The sequence below is a fragment of the Hypanus sabinus genome, chromosome 22 (genome assembly GCF_030144855.1).
Source record: "Hypanus sabinus isolate sHypSab1 chromosome 22, sHypSab1.hap1, whole genome shotgun sequence".
Classification (NCBI taxonomy): Eukaryota; Metazoa; Chordata; class Chondrichthyes; order Myliobatiformes; family Dasyatidae; genus Hypanus; species Hypanus sabinus.
In genome coordinates this window covers 56,312,229-56,332,266 of record NC_082727.1, presented here as the reverse complement: position 1 = coordinate 56,332,266, position 20,038 = coordinate 56,312,229, and the positions used below count along the sequence as shown (strand labels likewise).

The 20,038-nt window shown below is 37.7% G+C and overlaps 1 protein-coding gene across 4 annotated transcripts in view; it reads left to right on the top strand.

Moving 5' to 3' along the window:
* The window catches only part of wdr11 (WD repeat domain 11), a 137,713-nt gene that overhangs the window by 86,520 nt on the left and 31,155 nt on the right, over window positions 1–20,038 (top strand). For all 4 annotated transcript variants that reach the window (XM_059947806.1, XM_059947805.1, XM_059947808.1 and 1 more), the window contains 3 exons: window positions 3,143–3,267; window positions 5,006–5,153; window positions 15,595–15,701. In XM_059947806.1, the coding sequence (XP_059803789.1) occupies window positions 3,143–3,267; window positions 5,006–5,153; window positions 15,595–15,701 (380 nt within the window). The remainder of the gene's footprint in view (window positions 1–3,142; window positions 3,268–5,005; window positions 5,154–15,594; window positions 15,702–20,038) is intronic.

Sequence of the window (20,038 nt, the reverse complement as noted above, 5' to 3'; positions counted from 1 at the left end):
GGATTCCTAAGTCCCTCTGCACCTTGGTGTTTGAATTTCTCCCCATTTAGATAATAGTCTGTACTATGGTTCCTTTTACCAAAATGCATTATCATACGTTTCCCAACCTGTATTCTGTCAGTGTCCTGTTGAAAGGTCTCGGCCCAAAATGTTGACTGCTCGTTTCAACGGATGCTGCCCGACCTGCTGAGTTTATCCAGCTTTTGTACTTGTTAATTTGACCACAGCGGCTGCAGTGTACTTTGTGTTTTCTGTATTCTATCTGCCACTTTTTTGCCCATTCTAATTTGTCTAAGTCCTGCTGCAAACACATCGCTTCCTCAATGTACAGTCATGTATGTTGCATTTTTCTAATGTTGATTATAATAGTTTGCCTTGAAAATTTGAATGTGCTGTTTTTGAGTATAAAATATTGTTGCATGTGTATCTAATTTTGATTGAAAACAATTTGATAGTGATATTTGAAAAAAACACCGTTATCAGGCTGTCTTAAATAATGTCATGTTTTAGAAACAGTGGCTCTATTTGAATTTCTCACAGCTGTTGGCACTTAGACATACACAGCTGTGGCCTTATCAGCCAGTCCTTACATGCACACGTGTACAACATCACCAATGCTCTCCCACTTGACAAAACTTGAGATTGCTTTTCAATTCATCATCAGGAGATTGCCAATGTGGCCACTGCTAGGAGCAGTATTCATTGCACTGTTGACTGGTATTGCAAATGATACAATCTCATGATTTCCAAGGTGAGTTCTCACCATATAAAACTTCTTCGTGTGCAGCTCATTTCTTCACTTACATTCACATTCTGCTCAAACCTCTTATAAGATTGCATTTCCCTCTCCCTTACCCTCTCCATTGCCCACACAATTTGTTTCTGCCCCCTTTCTCCTCTCTCTTCCTTGCTATGTCATTGCTGCTCTGTCATTAACTTTCTTCCTCCGTTGCCATATTACCCTTCTGCCATCACCATGTCATCCTCCCTGCCCCACCCTTTCACTCTTTTCTACCTCACTTCTCCCCAGCAGCTCACACACTTACACTGATACTTCAATATATTGCATCCCAACATTCAGCCACTTGCATGCATGCTCCAGACTATTTCACACGAACATCAAAGCAGGGTGCATGTCGTCACTCAAGAACTATTCAACTTTCCCTTCAATGTCAGCAAAATAAAAGAGTTGGCCGTTGACTTCAGGAAGTGGGGTGGCACATGCTGCTGTTTACATTTGCAGTGCTGAGGACAAGCAGATTGACAGATTCAGGCTCCTAGGAGTGAGCAAAGTCAATACCCTGTCCTGGTCAAGCCACATACGTGTCACGGCTAAGAAATCTCAGCGGTGCCCCTACTTCCTCAAGAGGCTAAAGAAATTCAGCTTGTCACCTTGAACCTTTACTGATTTTTATATAGGTGCACCATAGAAAGCATCCTATCTGGGTGAAGTACAACTTGGCATGTAAGTTTCACTGCCTGAAACCCTTGCAGAGTTGTGGACACAGCTTGGTACATTATGTTAACCAACCTCCCCTCCTGGAGAGGCTGTAAGTGCCCAGGCCCAGCCTGACTGGGGCTGAAGAATCACATGCATTTCCTATTCTGGAATAATGAGTATCAAATGCCTCATGTAACATTGAATAGTTTGTGATTTGAGAAATATATTGGTAGGTGAATATATAAGGTTTCAGATGTGAATGAGGACTTATAGAAACATAGCCTATATAGATAATGCTCCTCCAAGAAATATTCATGTTGGTAGCTCCCTATTAAATCCAGCTGGATAAAGTATTGGGTGACAATAACTTGCATACTTTCTCTGAAACGTTCCCCATGGGAGCTCTCTGTAATCTGTACATGTCATCTACTAGGTGTTGATGAATGGTCATTGGAAGCCAGTTTTAATAGTAGCAATGCGCTTGGAAGAGTTTTATTTATTTAGAGCTGATGTGCGGAATAGGTCGTTGAGTTGCATTGCCCAGCAACTCCTGATTTAACTCTAGCCTATTCACGAGACAAGTTACCAATTGAATTTGCATCATTTGACCAATTAACGTAATATGTGCAGAAGAGTCGGTGTGAGCAGTGTGCAGTTTAAGTAGCCTGTAGAAAGGTGTGTTACAGTCTGGCAGTAAACACAGATTCAATATCATTGGTTCTTCAATGTCATTTTTAGAGCCCTTACTGTTTGTAAGATCCATTTATGTAGGTAAATAGTGACAGGTGTTTGTCACGGTGATGTGGTGGAAAATCTTGCTGGAGAAGAATTTTGGGCCCTTTCTCTTCCATTACTAGGATGAGTCATGATTCTTGTAAAGAAAGTTAGGGAGCTTGAAACACTCACCCAGAATGGCTCCAATTGACACTTCCAGAAAGGTGCTTCCAATTTCCTTACTCCGTGTTAGCGTAAGCTAGATTTATTATTACTGACATTAGTGACTTGACATTTGTTGTTTTGTGACAGCACACAGTGTAAAGATATAAAATTGCAATAAATTACAGAAATAAATTAAAAAATAGTGTGAAACAAAGTGCTAAACGGTAGTATTCATAGACCATTCAGAAATCAGATGTTGAAGGTAGGAATCTGTTTCTGAGTTATTAAATGTGGGTCTTCAGGCTCTTCTACATCCTGCCTGAGAAGAGGACATGCCTCAGATGGTAAGGATCCTTAGTGATGGATGCCACTTTTTTTTTTTGCAACAACTTTTTGGGCATTATCTAGATGAATTTCTATATCATTATTTTTAGAAGCTTGTTCGGAAATGATCAGGAAGTGACACACTCTTGAAAGAAATTTGGGGAAAATTGCAGATGATTGATATTTTGAGGTTTTAAGAAAAGACTGGGTAAATGGAAGAAGAAATGCACAAGAGGGAAAGGTGAAGTTGTGTTTTTATCTTGCAGTCTTGATTCCCTCTTCACTGGAAGTTATGTCATCCAGTGCTAGATTTATAAAGATCACTGAAGTGTTCTATTGGTTTTAACTTCTAGCTGTGCTGAGATTGATTTCTTAATTTGTGAATTTTTATTTTTGAGGGGACTAGTTTAATAAACTGTATAGAGGAAAGAAACTGAGGAATATTATTTTAGATGACTTGGAAACACAAAGGAATTCACTATGCCTCTTTGTCTACAGGAGTGGTCTCCTTCCCACAACTTGAAGAGTTTGCGCAGAAAGCAGCTTGCAGCTCGAGAAGCCATGGCCAGACAAACAGTTGTTTCTGATACCGAAACCAATAACATTGAGTCACCTATGATCAGGTAACCGAGAAAGAGTGGCTGGATACTGCTGATGTTAGTAGATTTAATCTTCTAAGATGATGAATACAGACGGTATAGAAGGTAGCAGATGAGGTTGCCAAACCTAAGATGCTTGGGTACACTCTACATTTATGTGTATGAAATTACTATGAATAAACTAGCTTGTGTAATAAAGAAGTTTTTAAGATGATACAGAAATAGCTATGTGGTTGATAGTGAAAGCTCTAAACTGCAGAACAAGGTAGATGATTTGGTCATTTGGACCAGAAAAGTTGCTGGAAAAATGGCAAATAGAATTGAACCCAGAGCAGTATAAGGTAGTGCATTTGGAGGGGTGAAACAAATGAATACACATTAAACTTCAGGGTATTGAGTGGTGTGGAGTAACAAAGGGACTTGGGAGCATTTATCCACACATCGTTAAAGGCGGGTCAATAAAGTGGCTTTAAGGTGTGTATATGCTTTCTATTATTGGCCATGGTACAAAATATAAAAATGTAAGGGTGCATACACTAGAATTTGAGTATTATCTACAATTCTGATTGTCATATTACGGAAAAGATTATTTCACTGCAGAGGATTGGGGGGGGGGCAGATTTATGAGGTCTTGCAGGGGCTGGAAAATTTTAGCCTAGGGAAAAGGTTGGGTGAAAGAAAGTTGTTTTGTTTGGAATAAAGGTTTGAATGACTATATAAAAATATGAGAGATTTTCAAAGATTCAAAGTGCATTTGCTATCAAAGTATGCATGCAGTATACAACCCTGATATTCATCTTCCACAAAGACAACCACAAAACAAAGAAACACCATGGACCCCTTTCTAGAAAAATGCAAAAAAAAACCCAGATCGTGCAAACAGTGACAAAAAAATGAGCAAAGATCACAGAATATAAAACACAAAAATCAAAAGAGTTCAGGCATATTCAGTTCAGCTCAGACTTCATTACCTGCAGGCTGCCCTGATTCAAAATCACATCAAAAAGAGGAGCACCAGAAACACATCATAATGTGAACTACAGAGGCTAATCCACAAACTCCACCATAAATAGGAAATGTCCATTTTGCTCGTCCAAGAGAACCAAAATTCAAGATCATGAGTTCAAAATAAATGGTAGAAAGGTTAAAGGGAAAATGAGGACTTTTGTTATCCACACAAGAATTTGGAACTTGTTGATTGTGGTAGAAGAAGAAACCATGGCCATGCTTAAAGCGTACTACAGACCAAGTATAGGAAAATGGGATTAGGCTGGAGTCCTTTTGTCAGTTGGGACGGAGACAACTGATTGTGCCGCAGATCTTCTATGATTTGTGTTGAATGCAAGATAAGCAATGATTACAAAATTAGGGATAACTCCCATGGTCTCAAAAATAGCCATTTCCGAAAGAGAGCATTTCCATTAGCAAAGTGCAGCACTGGAATGTCAGCATATATATTTGTGTTCCAGTCTTTAGAGTGGAACTGCACTGATGATCCTATTTCAGTACTTTTCTCTGTTCAGTGAGTTCCTTTGCCATTAGTTCTCATCCCACAGTGATCTTTTACTCAGTAAAAAATAAATCCAGAGTCCATTAGGTTTAATTCTGTTTCTAGTTCATCATTTTTACTGCATTCTGCAGCATCATGTTGTCAATTTTTTTTCTTGAAAAGTGATTTGACTTTTAAGTCTATTAAAATAGCCATGTATGAATTATTACAAGTATATTGACTGTAAATTCAATAAATCTTTTAATTCTTCAGTTTACTGCAGGAGGCAGAAAGTAAAGCCGAACTTAGTCATAACATCTCTGCACGGGAGCACTTTATATTTACTGACAATGATGGACAGACCTTCCATCTCACTGTGGAAGGGAATATAGTGAAGGATGTAGTCAGAATTCCTCCAGATGTAAGTACCATCGGGCCAAATCTTAATGTGAAATAACAGGCTTATTTTGCAGACTGACTGAAATGCCAATAAATTGTATGATCTAGTAAATGTCCAACAAATCGAAATTATAATTAACTATGTGTAATCAGAGCAGACGCACAATTTAGTTTTTCTCGTAATTGAAAATAGATGAAGGTTGAAAACTACTATTCTTGAAAAACATTTGAGTGAAAGACAAGGGGTGGTTTTGGCAGAATGTATCTCTCAAGATTGTCAAATAAACTGGTCAGTTGATTAAGCTTGGGTTCAATGGACCAAGCTTCCTTACCTCCTGCTCTCCCCTTCATTGTTGTGTAATAGAAGCACTTTTGATGTACATTAACTTGTCTGGTACATTAGGCAAAGGACTATCACTTCAGCAGCCAGAGTTTAAATCCAGCACAGACTTTACAGATAAGAGTTGTCTCTGCTGTCTTTTTCTGTAAAAGATCATAATATTATCCTGTAGTTGTTCAGTGGCTCCATTTAATACAGAGAATGTATACGGTATACAGCCTGAAATTCTTACTCTTCGCAGACATCCACGAAACAGAAGACAAACCCCAAAGAATGAATGACAGAAAAATGTTAGAACCCCAAAGCCCCCTCCTCCCCCCACACTTAAGCAGCAGCAAAGCATCAACCCTCCCTCTCTCCCACTTGTTCCAGTAGAAAACATCAAACTCCCCCCCCCCCCCCACCACCCACCATGCAAGCAGTAGTAAAGATCCCAAAGAGACCATAATCTAGAGTCGAGGAACAAGCACAAACCATAGATACTCTCCCTCACTAACAAAGGAGAGAGATGTATCACCACCTGCACAGCGAGACGAGAGGCCAACGGCTCGGTTACAGTCTGCAGCGTCACTGTATTTTGAGCTTGCCCAACTCGAGAGTCAGCAGGAAACTCTCACCGTTGAGATAGAGAGAGAGTGCAATTGCTGGAGTGCCGAGGCCTCTGACAGCTGCACCTGCTGCCTCGATATTCCTATCTCCCGTAGTGCTTCAGTCAGTGACACCAGCGAGGAACTGATTCATCCACAAGGTCGCACTCAGAAGGTGCACACCTTCCAGGCCGTTCCTGGAGATATCGAAAACACTTGGCTCTGAGATTGGGAACCCATGGCTGCAGTTTGAGTGCAGCTATAAACCCTGAGAGGATCTCAGCCACCTTGAAAAGGAATGAAAATATATTAAAGAGAAGAATTTAAAATGTTACACAGATGAACTTGAAGAAGTTGCCCTCTGGCACCATTCATAAGTTCATGGCAAAAAGTTGATCATGATTGATGCTATATTAGAAATCTCAGCCAAAGAATCAATATCATTGTGCAGAATTAGCTCCAGAATGGAGCTTCTGTTTACAAACTGGATCTAGGGTTTTGCTGTGGGTCTGTAAGGACAAAGTGTAGCAAATGCTGAATGTCTATAATACCAACACAGTCAAGTAAGCTTCCCAAATCTCTTAATTCATAGGGTTGTGGTTTTTGGAAATGTGAAGCTGGGTGGGTTGAATCTAATTGCCCTTTCCACCCAGTTCGATGCACCTGGAGTGCTGTTGACTAATTATTGAGAACACACATCAGTGGACAACAAGATAATTGGTGTATGATTTGACAATGGTGAGAGGCTATAATTAGTACACTCTGAAGTTTGGATTAAATATATATGCTGGGGCAGATCTCTTTTTTCCAGTCCAGCAGAAGAAGGTTGATGCTTGAATAAACCATCTTCTGTCCTGTTCAGAGGAGCTGAGTAATGATAGCTGAAGTGTTTGGGGTAGGAATGAGGTGTTTGCTTAGATGAAATTGGTGCTTTCAGTTTCAGTCTGAGTTTAGATTTTTTTTCACATGCAGCTGGGTTCAAACACAGGCTGCTCAGATTACAACATTGCTTTGATTTTATAATTTGTTCTCCACCAGATAAATAATGATAAAAACTACCTTCTCTAACAGTGAAGTTCAAATAGGTGAATCTAGTGGCAGCAAAATATAATTGGAAATAGAAGTGAAGGGAACTGCATTTGGCTGAGTTACTAAAGAGCCTGTGCTCATGGCACAGACTGTATTATGAAGAATACTTCAGATTTCATTTTCAATCTTTTTATTGAGTTTCATATATATAAAAAAAACATAACATAATAATGAATAGGTTATAAATGCATTAGACTTGAAATTAAATTAATAATAGGATAACAATATCATATTAAAATATCAACAGGAAAACATAGTACATTATCAATCAAGCCTATAATAATTATATGAAAAAAAATAAGAATAATCATCAAAAGAAAAAGAAAAAATTGTAAAAATACAAGCAAAAAATATATATTGAGAAAAAAAATACTAAACTAAACTAACATGGGCAATAATAACAGTTTATTTATATATGATAGTGCCAAAAACTCCGGAACTCCATACCAGAACAAGAATAAACAGAGAAAAGGTCTGGGAGAGGTCAAATTAATTCATATGAAAATGTAGAATGAATGGTCCCCAAGTTTCTTCAAATTTAACTGATGAGTCAAAAATAGTGCTTCTAATTTTTTCCAAGCTCAGATAAGAAATAGTTTGAGAGAGCCACTGAAATGTGGTAGGAGGATTTACTTCTTTCCAATTTTGCAGTATAGACCTTCTGGCCATTAATGTTACAAAAGCAATCATTCGTCTAATTGAAGGGGAAAACTGATTACCATCCTCATTTGGTATACCAAAAATTGCAGTAATAAAATGAGGTTGTAAATCGATATTCCAAATTGAGGAAATGGTAGCAAATATGTCCTTCCAATAATTATATAAGGTGGGACATGACCAAAACATATGGGTCAGTGAAGCCACATCTGAATGACATCTGTCACATTGAGGGTTAATATGAGAGTAGAATCGAGCGTTTATCTTTAGACATATGAGCTCTATGTACAATTTTAAATTGTATTAAAGCATGTTTAGCACATATAGAAGAAGAATTAACCATTTGTAAAATTTTTTCCCATTTTTCTATTGATATATTATATTGAAGTTCTTTTTCCCATTCTTGTTTAATTCTACCTGATTCTGGTTGTATCTTCATAATCATATTATAAATAAAAGCCACTAATCCCTTCTGATAGGGATTTAAGGTAAAAATCATACCTAAAAAGTTCATTGAAGTTGAATTGGGGAAGGATGGTAGAATTTTATGTAAAAAATTTCTGATTTGTAGATATCTAAAAAAGTTAGATTTAGGTAACTCAAATTTGTTGGAAAGTTGGTCGAAAGACATCAAACTACCTTCAAAAAAGAGATCACGAAAGCATTTTATACCTTTCCTTTTCCATATGCTAAAAGCTTGATCTGTCAAAGAAGGTTTGAAAAAAAAATTAAGTAAAATAGGGCAATCAAGAGCAAAGTTTTTCAGAGTAAAAAATTTACGAAATTGAAACCAAATTCGTAATGTATGTTTGACAACAGGGTTGGATATCTGTTTATTGAATTTAACTAAATCGGCAGAAAGAGAGGAACCCAGAACGGAGAATAGAGAATATCCCTGTGCCTCATTGCATTCTAAATTTACCCACTGTGGGCACAATGGTGAATCCAAATCTGATTTCCAATAAATTAAGTTACGAATATTATTCGCCCAATAGTAAAATCTAAAGTTAGGTAGAGCTAAACCACCATCTTTTTTAGATTTTTGTAATTGCCTTTTACTTAACCTAGGATTTTTATTTTGCCACACAAATGAAGAAATTTTTGAGTCAATGTTATCAAAAAAAGATTTAGGAATAAAAATTGGTAAAGCTTGAAATAAATATAAAAATTTCGGTAGAATCATTATTTTAATAGCATTAATCCGACCAACTAATGATAAGGATACGGGAGACCATCTTGTAGTAAGTTGTTGAATTTGATGAAACATAGGTAAAAAATTCAATGTAAATAAATCTTTATATTTCTTGGTAATTTTTATACCTAAATAGATAAAGTTATCATCAACAACTTTAAATGGTATCCTTTCATTCAATAAGGTTTGCGCGTTTAAAGGGAATAAATCACTCTTATCCAAGTTTAGTTTATAACCAGAAAAACTACCAAATTGAGCCAACAAGGATAAAATAGCGGGAATAGACCTGTCAGGATCAGAAATATATAACAACAAGTCATCAGCATAAAGTGATAATTTGTATAATTTCTCATTGCGGGTAATACCAAAAATATTAGGAGATTCACGAATAGCAATGGCTAAAGGTTCTAATGCAATATTAAACAATAAAGGACTTAAGGGACAACCTTGTCTCGTACCACGAGATAATTGAAAAAAAGAAGATCTGTAATTATTTGTAAGAACAGAAGCAACAGGTTTATGATATATTAGTTTGATCCATGATATAAAATTAGGACTAAAATTAAAATATCTCAAAGCATTAAATAAGTATACCCATTCAACTCTATCAAAAGCTTTTTCAGCATCTAGTGAAATAACACATTCTGGAATTGTGGGTGATGAAGTATAAATTATATTAATCAACTTTCTAATATTAAAAAAGGAATACCGATTCCTAATAAAACCAGTTTGGTCTTCTGAAATAATCTGTGATAGTACCTTTTCTAACCTAATAGCTAAAATTTTTATAAGAATCTTAGAGTCTACATTTAATAGTGATATAGGGCGATAAGATGCACATAAAGTGGGATCCTTATCTTTTTTAAGAATTAGAGAGATAGTAGCTTCATAAAAAGACTGAGGTAATCTCTTCTTAACAAATGCATCATTAAAGATTTCACATAACCAAGGGGAAAGCAAAGAAGAAAAAGTTTTTAAAAATTCTATAATATAACCATCAGGACCAGGAGCTTTCCCTGAATTCATTGATGAGATAGCCTCTCTTATTTCGGCCAAAGAGATAGGAGCATCAAACAAGCTACGATCTTCATCTGTCAGTTTGGGAATATTCAAATTGTTAAAAAAGTTATCCATCATGGACAGATTGCCATCAAATTCTGATTGATATAAAGATTTATAAATATCTTGAAAAGTGTTATTGATTTCTTTATGATCAGTAGTCAGATTGCCGTCTTGTTTACGAATTTTAATAATTTGTCGCTTAGTCGAGATAGCTTTTAATTGGTTAGCTAACAATTTACCAGTTCGATCACTATGGATATAAAATTGAGCCCTGGTCCTAATTAATTGATTCTCAATTGAAGAAGATAATAATAAGCTATGCTCCATTTGAAGCTCAACTCTCTTCTTATAAAGTTCTTTGGTAGGAGTCACGGAATAAATCTTATCAATTTCTTTAATTTTATCCACTAATAAAGCAATATCTAAATATCTTTGTTTTCTTTTACCGACGGAATATGAGATAATTTGTTTTGAGGATAAAAGCCTTAAGAGAGTCCCAAAGTATTCCTCTGTCAATCTCTTCTGTATAGTTTGTTGAGAAAAACAAGTCAATTTGCTGTTTTATGTAGGTGATGAATTCTGGATCTTGAAGCAAAGTAGCGTTAAGTCTCCAAGATCTAGTATTATTAGAAAAGTCCGAAATCTTGATAGATAATTTCAAAGGTGCATGATCCGAAATAGCAATAGAATCATATTTACAATCAATAACGTCTGTTAATAAATGATGATCAATAAGGAAATAATCAATTCTAGAATAACTGTGATATACATGTGAAAAAAACGAAAATTCTTTATCTTTAGGGTTCAAAAACCGCCATATTTCAGTAATTCCAGAATCAACCATAAAAGAATTATTAATAAGTAAGGCTGATCTATTCGGAAGAATTCGAATAGGTTTAGATCTATCCATCGAAGGATTCAAACAACAATTGAAATCTCCACCCATTATCAACATATATTCATTTAGATTAGGAAGGGAAGTAAATAAACGTTTAAAAAATTCAGGGCAGTCAAAGTTTGGAGCATAAATATTAACTAGAACCACTTTTCGATTAAAAAGTGAACCAGTTATCAACAAAAATCTGCCCTGTGGATCAGAAATAATTTCATGATGTGTAAACGAAATTGAGGGGTCTATAAAAATAGACACACCCCTAATTTTGGCGGTACAATTCGAGTGAAATTGTTGACCTTTCCAGAACCTAAAAAAGCGTTGATTATCCTCCCTCCTAATATGGGTCTCCTGTGCAAAAATAATATTAGCATTTAGTCTATGGAATACTTTAAATATTTTTTTACGTTTAATCGGATGATTTAAACCATTAGTATTCCAGGAGATAAAGTTAATAGACTTATCCATCATGCCAATATTAGTTGTGTATATCATAAAAGGTTAAAAAGACACATAACCCATAATTCAGGAAGAAGGAAAAATGATTCAGGAGCAACCAGAGAACATGACACCTCAAAATACTTCAGATTTCTGATTCTCTTGATAATTCTGCATGCATGTTCAGTAAATAATTTTTCTTTGTAAAGGAAGGTAATTTTATTGTATTATTCTGACACACTCAAATAAAATTCGGTAATGATCCTGCTGTAAAATGTGAAAAGCTGGTCTACTAGGATATATTGTAAAGCTTTATTGTGATGTTGCTGTGGTTTCCAATTGATTTTAAGGTTGATTTGCTTCATTTAATATTAAGCTATTTGTTTTTCATAGAGTATAATTACTTGCAAAGTAACAACAACTTGTGCATATGGAATGCTTAATTCTATTCTCCAATCTCCAAAAGCACTGCAGGACACTTCACAACATTATTAAGCAAAATTTGGCATCAGAAAGGATGATAGGAACAACGGTTTAAGGAATGAACTTCCAGAGCTTTAGGAATCAAAGAGACAAATTCAATAATGAAGCAATTTAAAAAATCAGAGTTCTTGAGCAGCCAGGAATAGAGCACAAGATATTTCTCAGCAGGCACAAGGAAATTGTGATGGTGGCTCATGAGGGAATGAAAATAAGGATGAGAATTTTTAACTCAGAGCCATTATATCTGAGAAGATGCAAAGGAAATTGCTAAATACACTGAGGCAGAATGTGGGCAGCTGAGTTTTGGATGGTCTCACGTTTATAGAATGTAGGAGAATCAAGACTAGACAGGGACTAGTTAAGTTCAGAGATGCCAAAGACCTGGATGAAAATTTCAGAAACAGTCAGCTGAGGCAGGGAGGGACCATTTTCAATGCTGTTATAGAGATGAGATAAATATTCAAAAGGAGAAAAATACAGTGTTGAGACTTTGTAAGGCACTGGTGAGGCCTTACTTGGAGTATAGTGAGCAAGAAAGGATGTGCTGAAACTGGAGAGGGTTCAAAGGAGGTTCACAAAAATGATCCCAGGATTGAAAGTCTTGTCATATGAAGAGTGCTTGATGGCTCTGGGCCTGTACTCACTGGAATTCAGAAGAATGAGGGGTGACCTCATTGAAACCTATTGAATGTTGAAAGGCCATGATAGAGTGGATGTTTCCTATGGTGGGGCAGCCTAAGACCAGAGGATACCGTCTCGGAATAGAAGGGCATCCTTTTAGAATGGAGGTGAGGAGGAATTTCTTTAGCCAGAGAGTGATGAATCAGTGGAACTCATTGTCCCAGGCAGCTGTGGAGGCCAAGTCATTGGGTATATTTAAGGCAGAGGTTGATAGCTTCTTAGTTGGTCAAGGCATGCAGGGATACAGGGAGAAGGCAGCAGACTGGGGCTGAGAGGAAAATTAGATCAGCCATGATGAAATGGCAGAGCATACTCTGGGCCAAATGGCCTAATTCTGCTCCTATATCTTATGGTCTTATTTTCCTAGCTATGATGTGATATCAGGACATGAGATCAACTCAGGGTCTCATTGCCTCCAGGGTTCAGAGAGGGAGAGGAAATTCGTGATGGAGCCAGAAGGTCTTCCCACAATTAGTTTGAGAATTCTCACCTATTTCAGAAAGCTAATCTGACAAGATAGCAACAAACATGGGAAAGACATTTCCATAAAAGCCACCAAGTATTAAATAAGAAGTGGATATCACCACTAGCCACTAAGATTGAGCAGACCCTGAGAATGACATGAAAATGTTTTGAAACCAACATTGAGTTTTTGAAGGACATTAACAAGGACCAGTTTATAGATCACAATCAGAAAGATTAAAATAAGACTCTCCTTATAATCACACAGGAAGGTGACTTACTGATTCGGAATGGCTCAGCGGAGTGTTAGTTGCGGAGTGCAGAACGTGGAGTCAAATGCTAAAGAGTTGGGATTTTGAAAACATAATCGAATTGGGAGAGATTTTTCCTCAGTGACAGTTAATGAAGGAAATAAGGATTGGAAGAAGGTGTGATTGGTAAATTATGCAAGGAGTAAGCAAATATGTTATCACAAAGCAGAACAGTGAAGGAATAAGATCATATGAGTTGGAAGTGATGAGCGACAGAATGTATTACCAAGTGCTGAAGCTTCAGCAATAGTTTTTCAGGATGCTTTTAATAAATTGTGAATATTTAGGCATCTCCATGTAGAAGCACAGAAATACTCATGCAGTGTTTTGATGTATAGTCCTTGTATTTGTGTTAAAGGAATGTTTCTTATGTGTTGTGTTGACTATTAATTTTCATTAGTTTCTACACTTTCAGAGTAATATATAACATTTTTAATGTTACAAGGACTCATGTGAATTTATGATAATAGTGCCTTCTTCAGTTTCGGTTGCAGTTTGATTTGTAAATTCAGCAATTAATAGGTGTAATTTTATTTAAGTGAGAAAAATGCATTCCTTTTGAATGATAACACAGAAGGTGCTAATGACCTTAATTCTGCCGCTCTCCAAATAGAGCTACATAATATAACTATACCTTAAATGCAAGAAACTAGGTTTATTATTACCACTGCTTGTGATTATTGTAGTGATGACTTTAATTTTTATGGTTTGATTCTGTTTATTCTGCTGAATGCCAGTGTGTTTGGGGAGTAGGGAAAGGAAGAAGCATAATTTCTTCTATTTAACAGTATTCCTTTTAAAGACAAAAAAATCTTTAAAGATTAGCTTTATCTACTACATGCAAATTGAAACATACTGTGAAGCCTCATTTGCGACTATGTGCCAGAAATGATGTCGCCATGCTTCCAGCACCAACGTGCTATGGCCATAATTTACTAAACCTTAATAATCCATACGTTTTTGGAATGTGGGAGGGAAATGGAGAACCCGGAGGAAACCCATGGAGTCATGGTGGAGAACATACAGACTCCTAATAGACAGTGGAGGGAACTGTACCCTGATCACTGGCTTTTTAAAGCACTCTGCCGGTCATTGTGCTACCATTTTCCAGTAATGGGAAACTGCTAAGTAAAATGAAAATAAGCACTAAGTGAATCATAAGATTATGCAATTAGCTTAGTCCCAGAGTTCGGGTTTCTGTGAGTATTGCATTTTTTGATTGTCCAAGTGAATTTGTTGAAAAGTACAAGCATCCTCCGTCAAAGGAAATAAATTAACTTTGAAATTGCTTAAGAGTGAAGATGCAGAGCATGGGCAAGAAGGCCCTGAATGGAAACATAATCTTGCAGAGACTAAACATTGCTCTCAAAGTATTGCAATGTGTTTTATTGATTGATTTTTATTTAGAGATACAGCATGGAACAGGTCATTCTGGCCCAATGAGCCTGCACTACCAGTTACACCCATGTGACTAATTCACCTCGTAACCAGAACTTCTTTGGAACATGGGGGGAAGCGGGAGCACAGTCACGGGAAGAATGTACAAACTCCTTACGTACAGCGACGGAATTGAACCGGACTCACTGGTGCTGTAATAGCGTTACTATGCAGCCCTGCAAGAATATATGTTGTGCTTGTTGGAAAAAAAACTAGCCTTTCAATCTCAAAATATTCTTAAAATACGGTACTGTGCAAAAGTCTTAGACATATACATATAGCTAGGCTGCCCAAGACTTTTGCACAGTACTGTAATCATTTTATGTATTGCACTGTACAGCTGCCTCAAAAAAAATCATGACAAGTGAGTGATGATAAACTGAATCCGATATGGGTCTCTATTGCGGACTGAATGCAGAAAGGGGACAGGGAGAGGAGAATCATGGTTGGGAAAAGGGGAAGGGAGAGAGGAGAGAGCAGGAAGCACCAGAGAGACATTCTTGTATCGACCATTAAATCAGATGACCTTGTCTGGTGTCTCAGGGATGAGTGTGTCTGCATCCTCGCCACCCCACCCCCCCCCCCCCCCCCGCCCGCCCCAGCACTCCTCCTTTGCAGCACTCCACCCTTGCCATTCCCAATATCCTTTGCTCCTGCTAGTTCAGTATGTAGATGTTGTAGAAGGATTAAGCCCATAGTCTTTTGCAGTGATATTCGCTAAAATTATTCAGTATTTTGTAAAGAATTAAGTTAAAACTGCATCTGGAGTGTTTGAGGTGAATGCTGTTCATAGTCATTCACTCTGTTGAAATAACTCTCAACTTTATTACAGGGAGACATGGGCAGCATCACATGCATTGCATGGAAGGGAGAGATGTTGGTGCTAGGGGATGTTGATGGAAATATGAACTTCTGGGACTTAAAAGCTAGGCTTTCAAGGTAGGTGAATTTAGAACTTCACTGGTGTGACATTAAATGTGTGTCTGCCCTGAGGCATTATGATAATTGAGCACCTGCTACAGATGTGATTACCATCAGTGACTCAATAATGCAGGATCACTTGACTTCTTTGTGTTGATGAGGGGGAGTGAGGTCCATACCCCTACATTTCACATCTGTCCACCAAAATTTGTTGATCTTCACAAATCGCTCCTGAAAAAATCCCAAGCTAGACACAATCTGTCTTTGAGCAGTGAGCAGACAAATAGTCACTGGATGATCTACCCGTTGCCCAGTCATAGGTCTAGATCAGGGGTTCCCAGCCTTTTTGATGCAGTGGACCCTTACCATTAACTGAGGGGTCTGTGGACCCCAGGCTGGGAACGCCTGATCCCGATTTGCAGCTTTGCCTTATCATTGTCATGTCTTGACCAATTAGAGATAGAGACTTCACTCAGAGCTGTTCAGCTGCTATATGCCCGTGCTGACACAGATGTGTAAGTCATATTGCCACCAGTTATGCGTTATTGCAGAAGTGATGTTGTCTACTTGTGGTTCTCTTGAGGATACTCCTGCATGAACTTGGGGCTTTTTCTGGGGCATACAAGTTAGGTACAGAATGTGGCCAATGGCTCATCGGTAATTTCAGCACCTCATTTTTATCTACCTGTAGTAATCTTTCACTTCCTTGCCTAATGAATATCTGCATACCACTGTCATAAAAATGTCAACTGCCCTTTGAGGAAAAGAGTTCTAAAGAAGCTGTATTTTTAAGCAGTGATCCCCCAGTACAACATTATCCCAGAAGGGGAGGCATCCTATCGAACTCCACTCTGTCAAGGCTAACTTTGTTGCTTACAGGAACTCCCCAGTTGATGAATGCTTGACGTAAGTACAGCCCATACATACAAACTGCGTTTAAAGGATCGATGGAATGGATTGGCTGGCTGTTGCATGACTGCAGGAATTTTCTACCTTGTGGGAACTCAGCTCACAGCCACATTTTGACTTGTGAACTGTTTGGGTAATGATCGGTCACAGGAACAGGACAATGCCTTAACCTGGGGAGCACCTGAATTATGGAACAACAGGAGACTATTCAACTAATCTAACCTATGCTGTTTCCCAGCAGAGAAATTCCATCAGTCCCATTTCCTTTCTCTTTTTCCTCTGAAGTCCTGCAAATTATTCTTTCTGCCACCTCTACAACTTCCCTATTGCTCTTTGCTTCGCTACTTGCCTTTACAGTAAATTACAGTGGCCAGTTCATCTTCCAGCACACCTTTAGGATGTAAGATGAAACCAAAGTGATGAAAACTCACCTCGTCATGGAGAGAACAGACAAACTCACGTAGACAAGGTCAGGGTCAAATCCACATACCCAGAGCTGTAAGACAGCTCAATAGTATTAAAATTTATGAGGATCTTGGATGTTTCAGCAAACATTTCAATCAAGTCTCTTTTCACTCTTCTGAACTCTAATGAATTCAAACCTTGTCTATGAAATCTCCTCTCAAAAAACAGACTGCTCATTCCAGATACAGTATATTAAGTAAACCTCTGAATTGTATCAGTAACGTAATTCCTGAGAAGGGTAAATCAATACTATACACAATATTCCAAATGTGGTGTCTCTAATGCCTTGCATAATAGAAACATAACCTCTCTGCTTTTCTATTCAGTCCCTGGTGTTAAACTAAAATTGTATTTTATTTCCACATTATTAGTTTGTACCTGCACATTAACCTCGGCAAATTGTGCATTAACGCACTTGGACAACATGCTATCAAATTTATACCTGTAAAAGAAAGTAGTTTCAAATTTATTTGTGTCACACATTATTTGCCAGCTCTTTGCCCACTCACTTACCCTTTCTCTAAGTCTTTTGGGCCTCTTTATGTCCCCTTTGCAGCTTACTGTACTAATGATATTAGAACATCTGCAAATTTAGCAAACATACCTTTGGTGCTTTAATCCAAGTCATTTACATAAGGTGTTAAAGAGTATCTGTGGCTACATCCACACTAGACCAGATAATTTTGAAAACGCCAGTTTCGCGTAAAAACGATAGGCGTCCACACTGTGCGTTTTTAAAAATATCTCTATCCACATTGAAACAGAGATTTCGGCGAATCTCCTCCTCCTGCACATGTGCAGGGCGCATCTAACGAAAACAAGCGATGTTTGGTGTTGAATCTGGTCGTGAAAGACAGTGCGCATTTGTGTGGTTACTGACTAGAAGAACTTAAATGACGGGCAGCTCTTGGCTCCTGCGCAGGAAGATTTAAAAGTAAAAAAAAACAAATTGCTTAAAAAACAAGTACTGAAGCATATGGAGGCAACCGACAGGGAGTTCACGGACTGTATGACCCAGCTGACAACGAACATTGAAAACCTGACGAATTCTGTTGCATTAATAAAGCACCTTGTTAAATGTATAAAACATGTCTGCATCAGTATTACCTTGTATTTCCATAAGGTATTTACACATCTATTGTCAGAGAAGTGCTTGCATAAATAGGTAAACCACCTTCATACGAGCAAGGACAGAAAACAGGGCAAAGTGAATATACTTATTTATTCAGTAGGTTATGGGTCAAAGTATTTGGTGAGTACATTTCTAACTCTTCTGGCTTCAGTCTCGTTGCCGTCTGTTTTGAAATTTTTAGGTTGCGTTCAAGAAAACAATGAAATAGCGTGCTGTCATTTGATAACATTTTCAGAAGTCACCGGTTACCCCGTCCACACTGATCTGTCCAAGCAGTGTTTTCAAAAATACTCGCCCTGGAAAGCGTTTCTGAGAAGTTCTGGTTTCGGGGGACGAAAACGCAGTTTTAGTGTGGACAGAGGGTAAAAACGAAGAAGGAAAAGCTTCAGTTATGGATTTATCCAGCGTGGTGTGGACTTTAACTGTGACCCACCACTCATCACACCTTGTCAAGCAGTAAATGGCACAATATTGCCATTCACAAACAAGAGAAAATCTGCAGATGCTGGAAATCTGAGCACCACACACAAAATGCTGGAGGAGCTCAGCAGGCCACCTATGAAAAAGTGTACAGTCAACGTTTCAGACCAAGACCCTTCAGCAGGACACATTATTTTCTATTCAGTTTCTGGTTAACCGACAAATCCTTTTTTTCTAGGCTAAACCATGAATTATTCCTTCTAAAGCATGAACTTCTATCTCTTAATAGCATTTAATGTAGCCCTTTTATAAAACGCCTTCAGGAAATCTAGGTATGTTAAGGATCAGTTTCCCTTTATCTGGAATACACATAACGACAAATGCGTACTGTGGGTGCTCTGTTATGGAAAGTCACCTTTAAGGAGTTCTCAGGTCACTACGCAAAGGTTTAATATGGAATAAGTTCAAAGTAAAATTGCCCAGTACATCATAGGCGAAGCCCTCCCAACCATTGAGCACATCTACACGAAATGTTGCCATGGAAAGGCAGCATCCATCATCAAAGATCCCCTCCACCCAGGCCATGTTCTTTCCTCGGTGCTGGCCACAGGTAGAAGGTGCAATAACCTCTGGACCCACATCATCAAATTCAAGAACAGTTACTACCCCTCAACCATCAGGCTCTTGAACAAAAGGGGGTAACTACACTCATTCTATTTCTGGTGTTCTCATGCTCTTGTTATTTATTGCTATTTTACTTATATTTGCATTTGCACAGTTTGTTGTTCATTGATCCTGTTTACACTTACTCTATAGATTTGCTAAACATGCCTGCAGGAAAAATAATCTCAGGGTTGGATGTGGTGGCATGTATGTACTCTCATAATAAATTTTGCATTAAACTTTGAATAAAATTCACTCATGGAATTTGTGTGGAAAAATAAATAAATCAACACAAAACTTTTCCAACTCTCATTTCTTGGCACATATGCAGGTAATGTAGCTTCGTTATGGAAAATCAAGAGAAAGCTATTTTTCCAAGAATGGACACTGCCCCCTTCCCCCACCCCGGTTATGTGAGGGTTTCCTGCACTTCCAAGGCCTCCAATAAATAAGTAAAAAGTGATTTCCCTTTCAAAAAAACACATTGACTTTTCCTCAGTACATTTCTATAACTTCTTTAATAGTATCATCAAACATTTTCTCAAATGACAAAGGATGAGCTAAATGATTTGTAGTTTCCTCCATTTGGTCTCCTTTTTTTGACCAAAGGTATTACATTTGTTATTTTGTAATTATTCTTAAATCTAAGAAATTTTTGAAAATGTTTTTAAAAATGCATCAACTACTTGAATGCATCAGCCACTTGTAAGATTAATTCTTCTGGGCCTGGATACTCATGTGACCATGTAGAGGGGATCTAGTATCA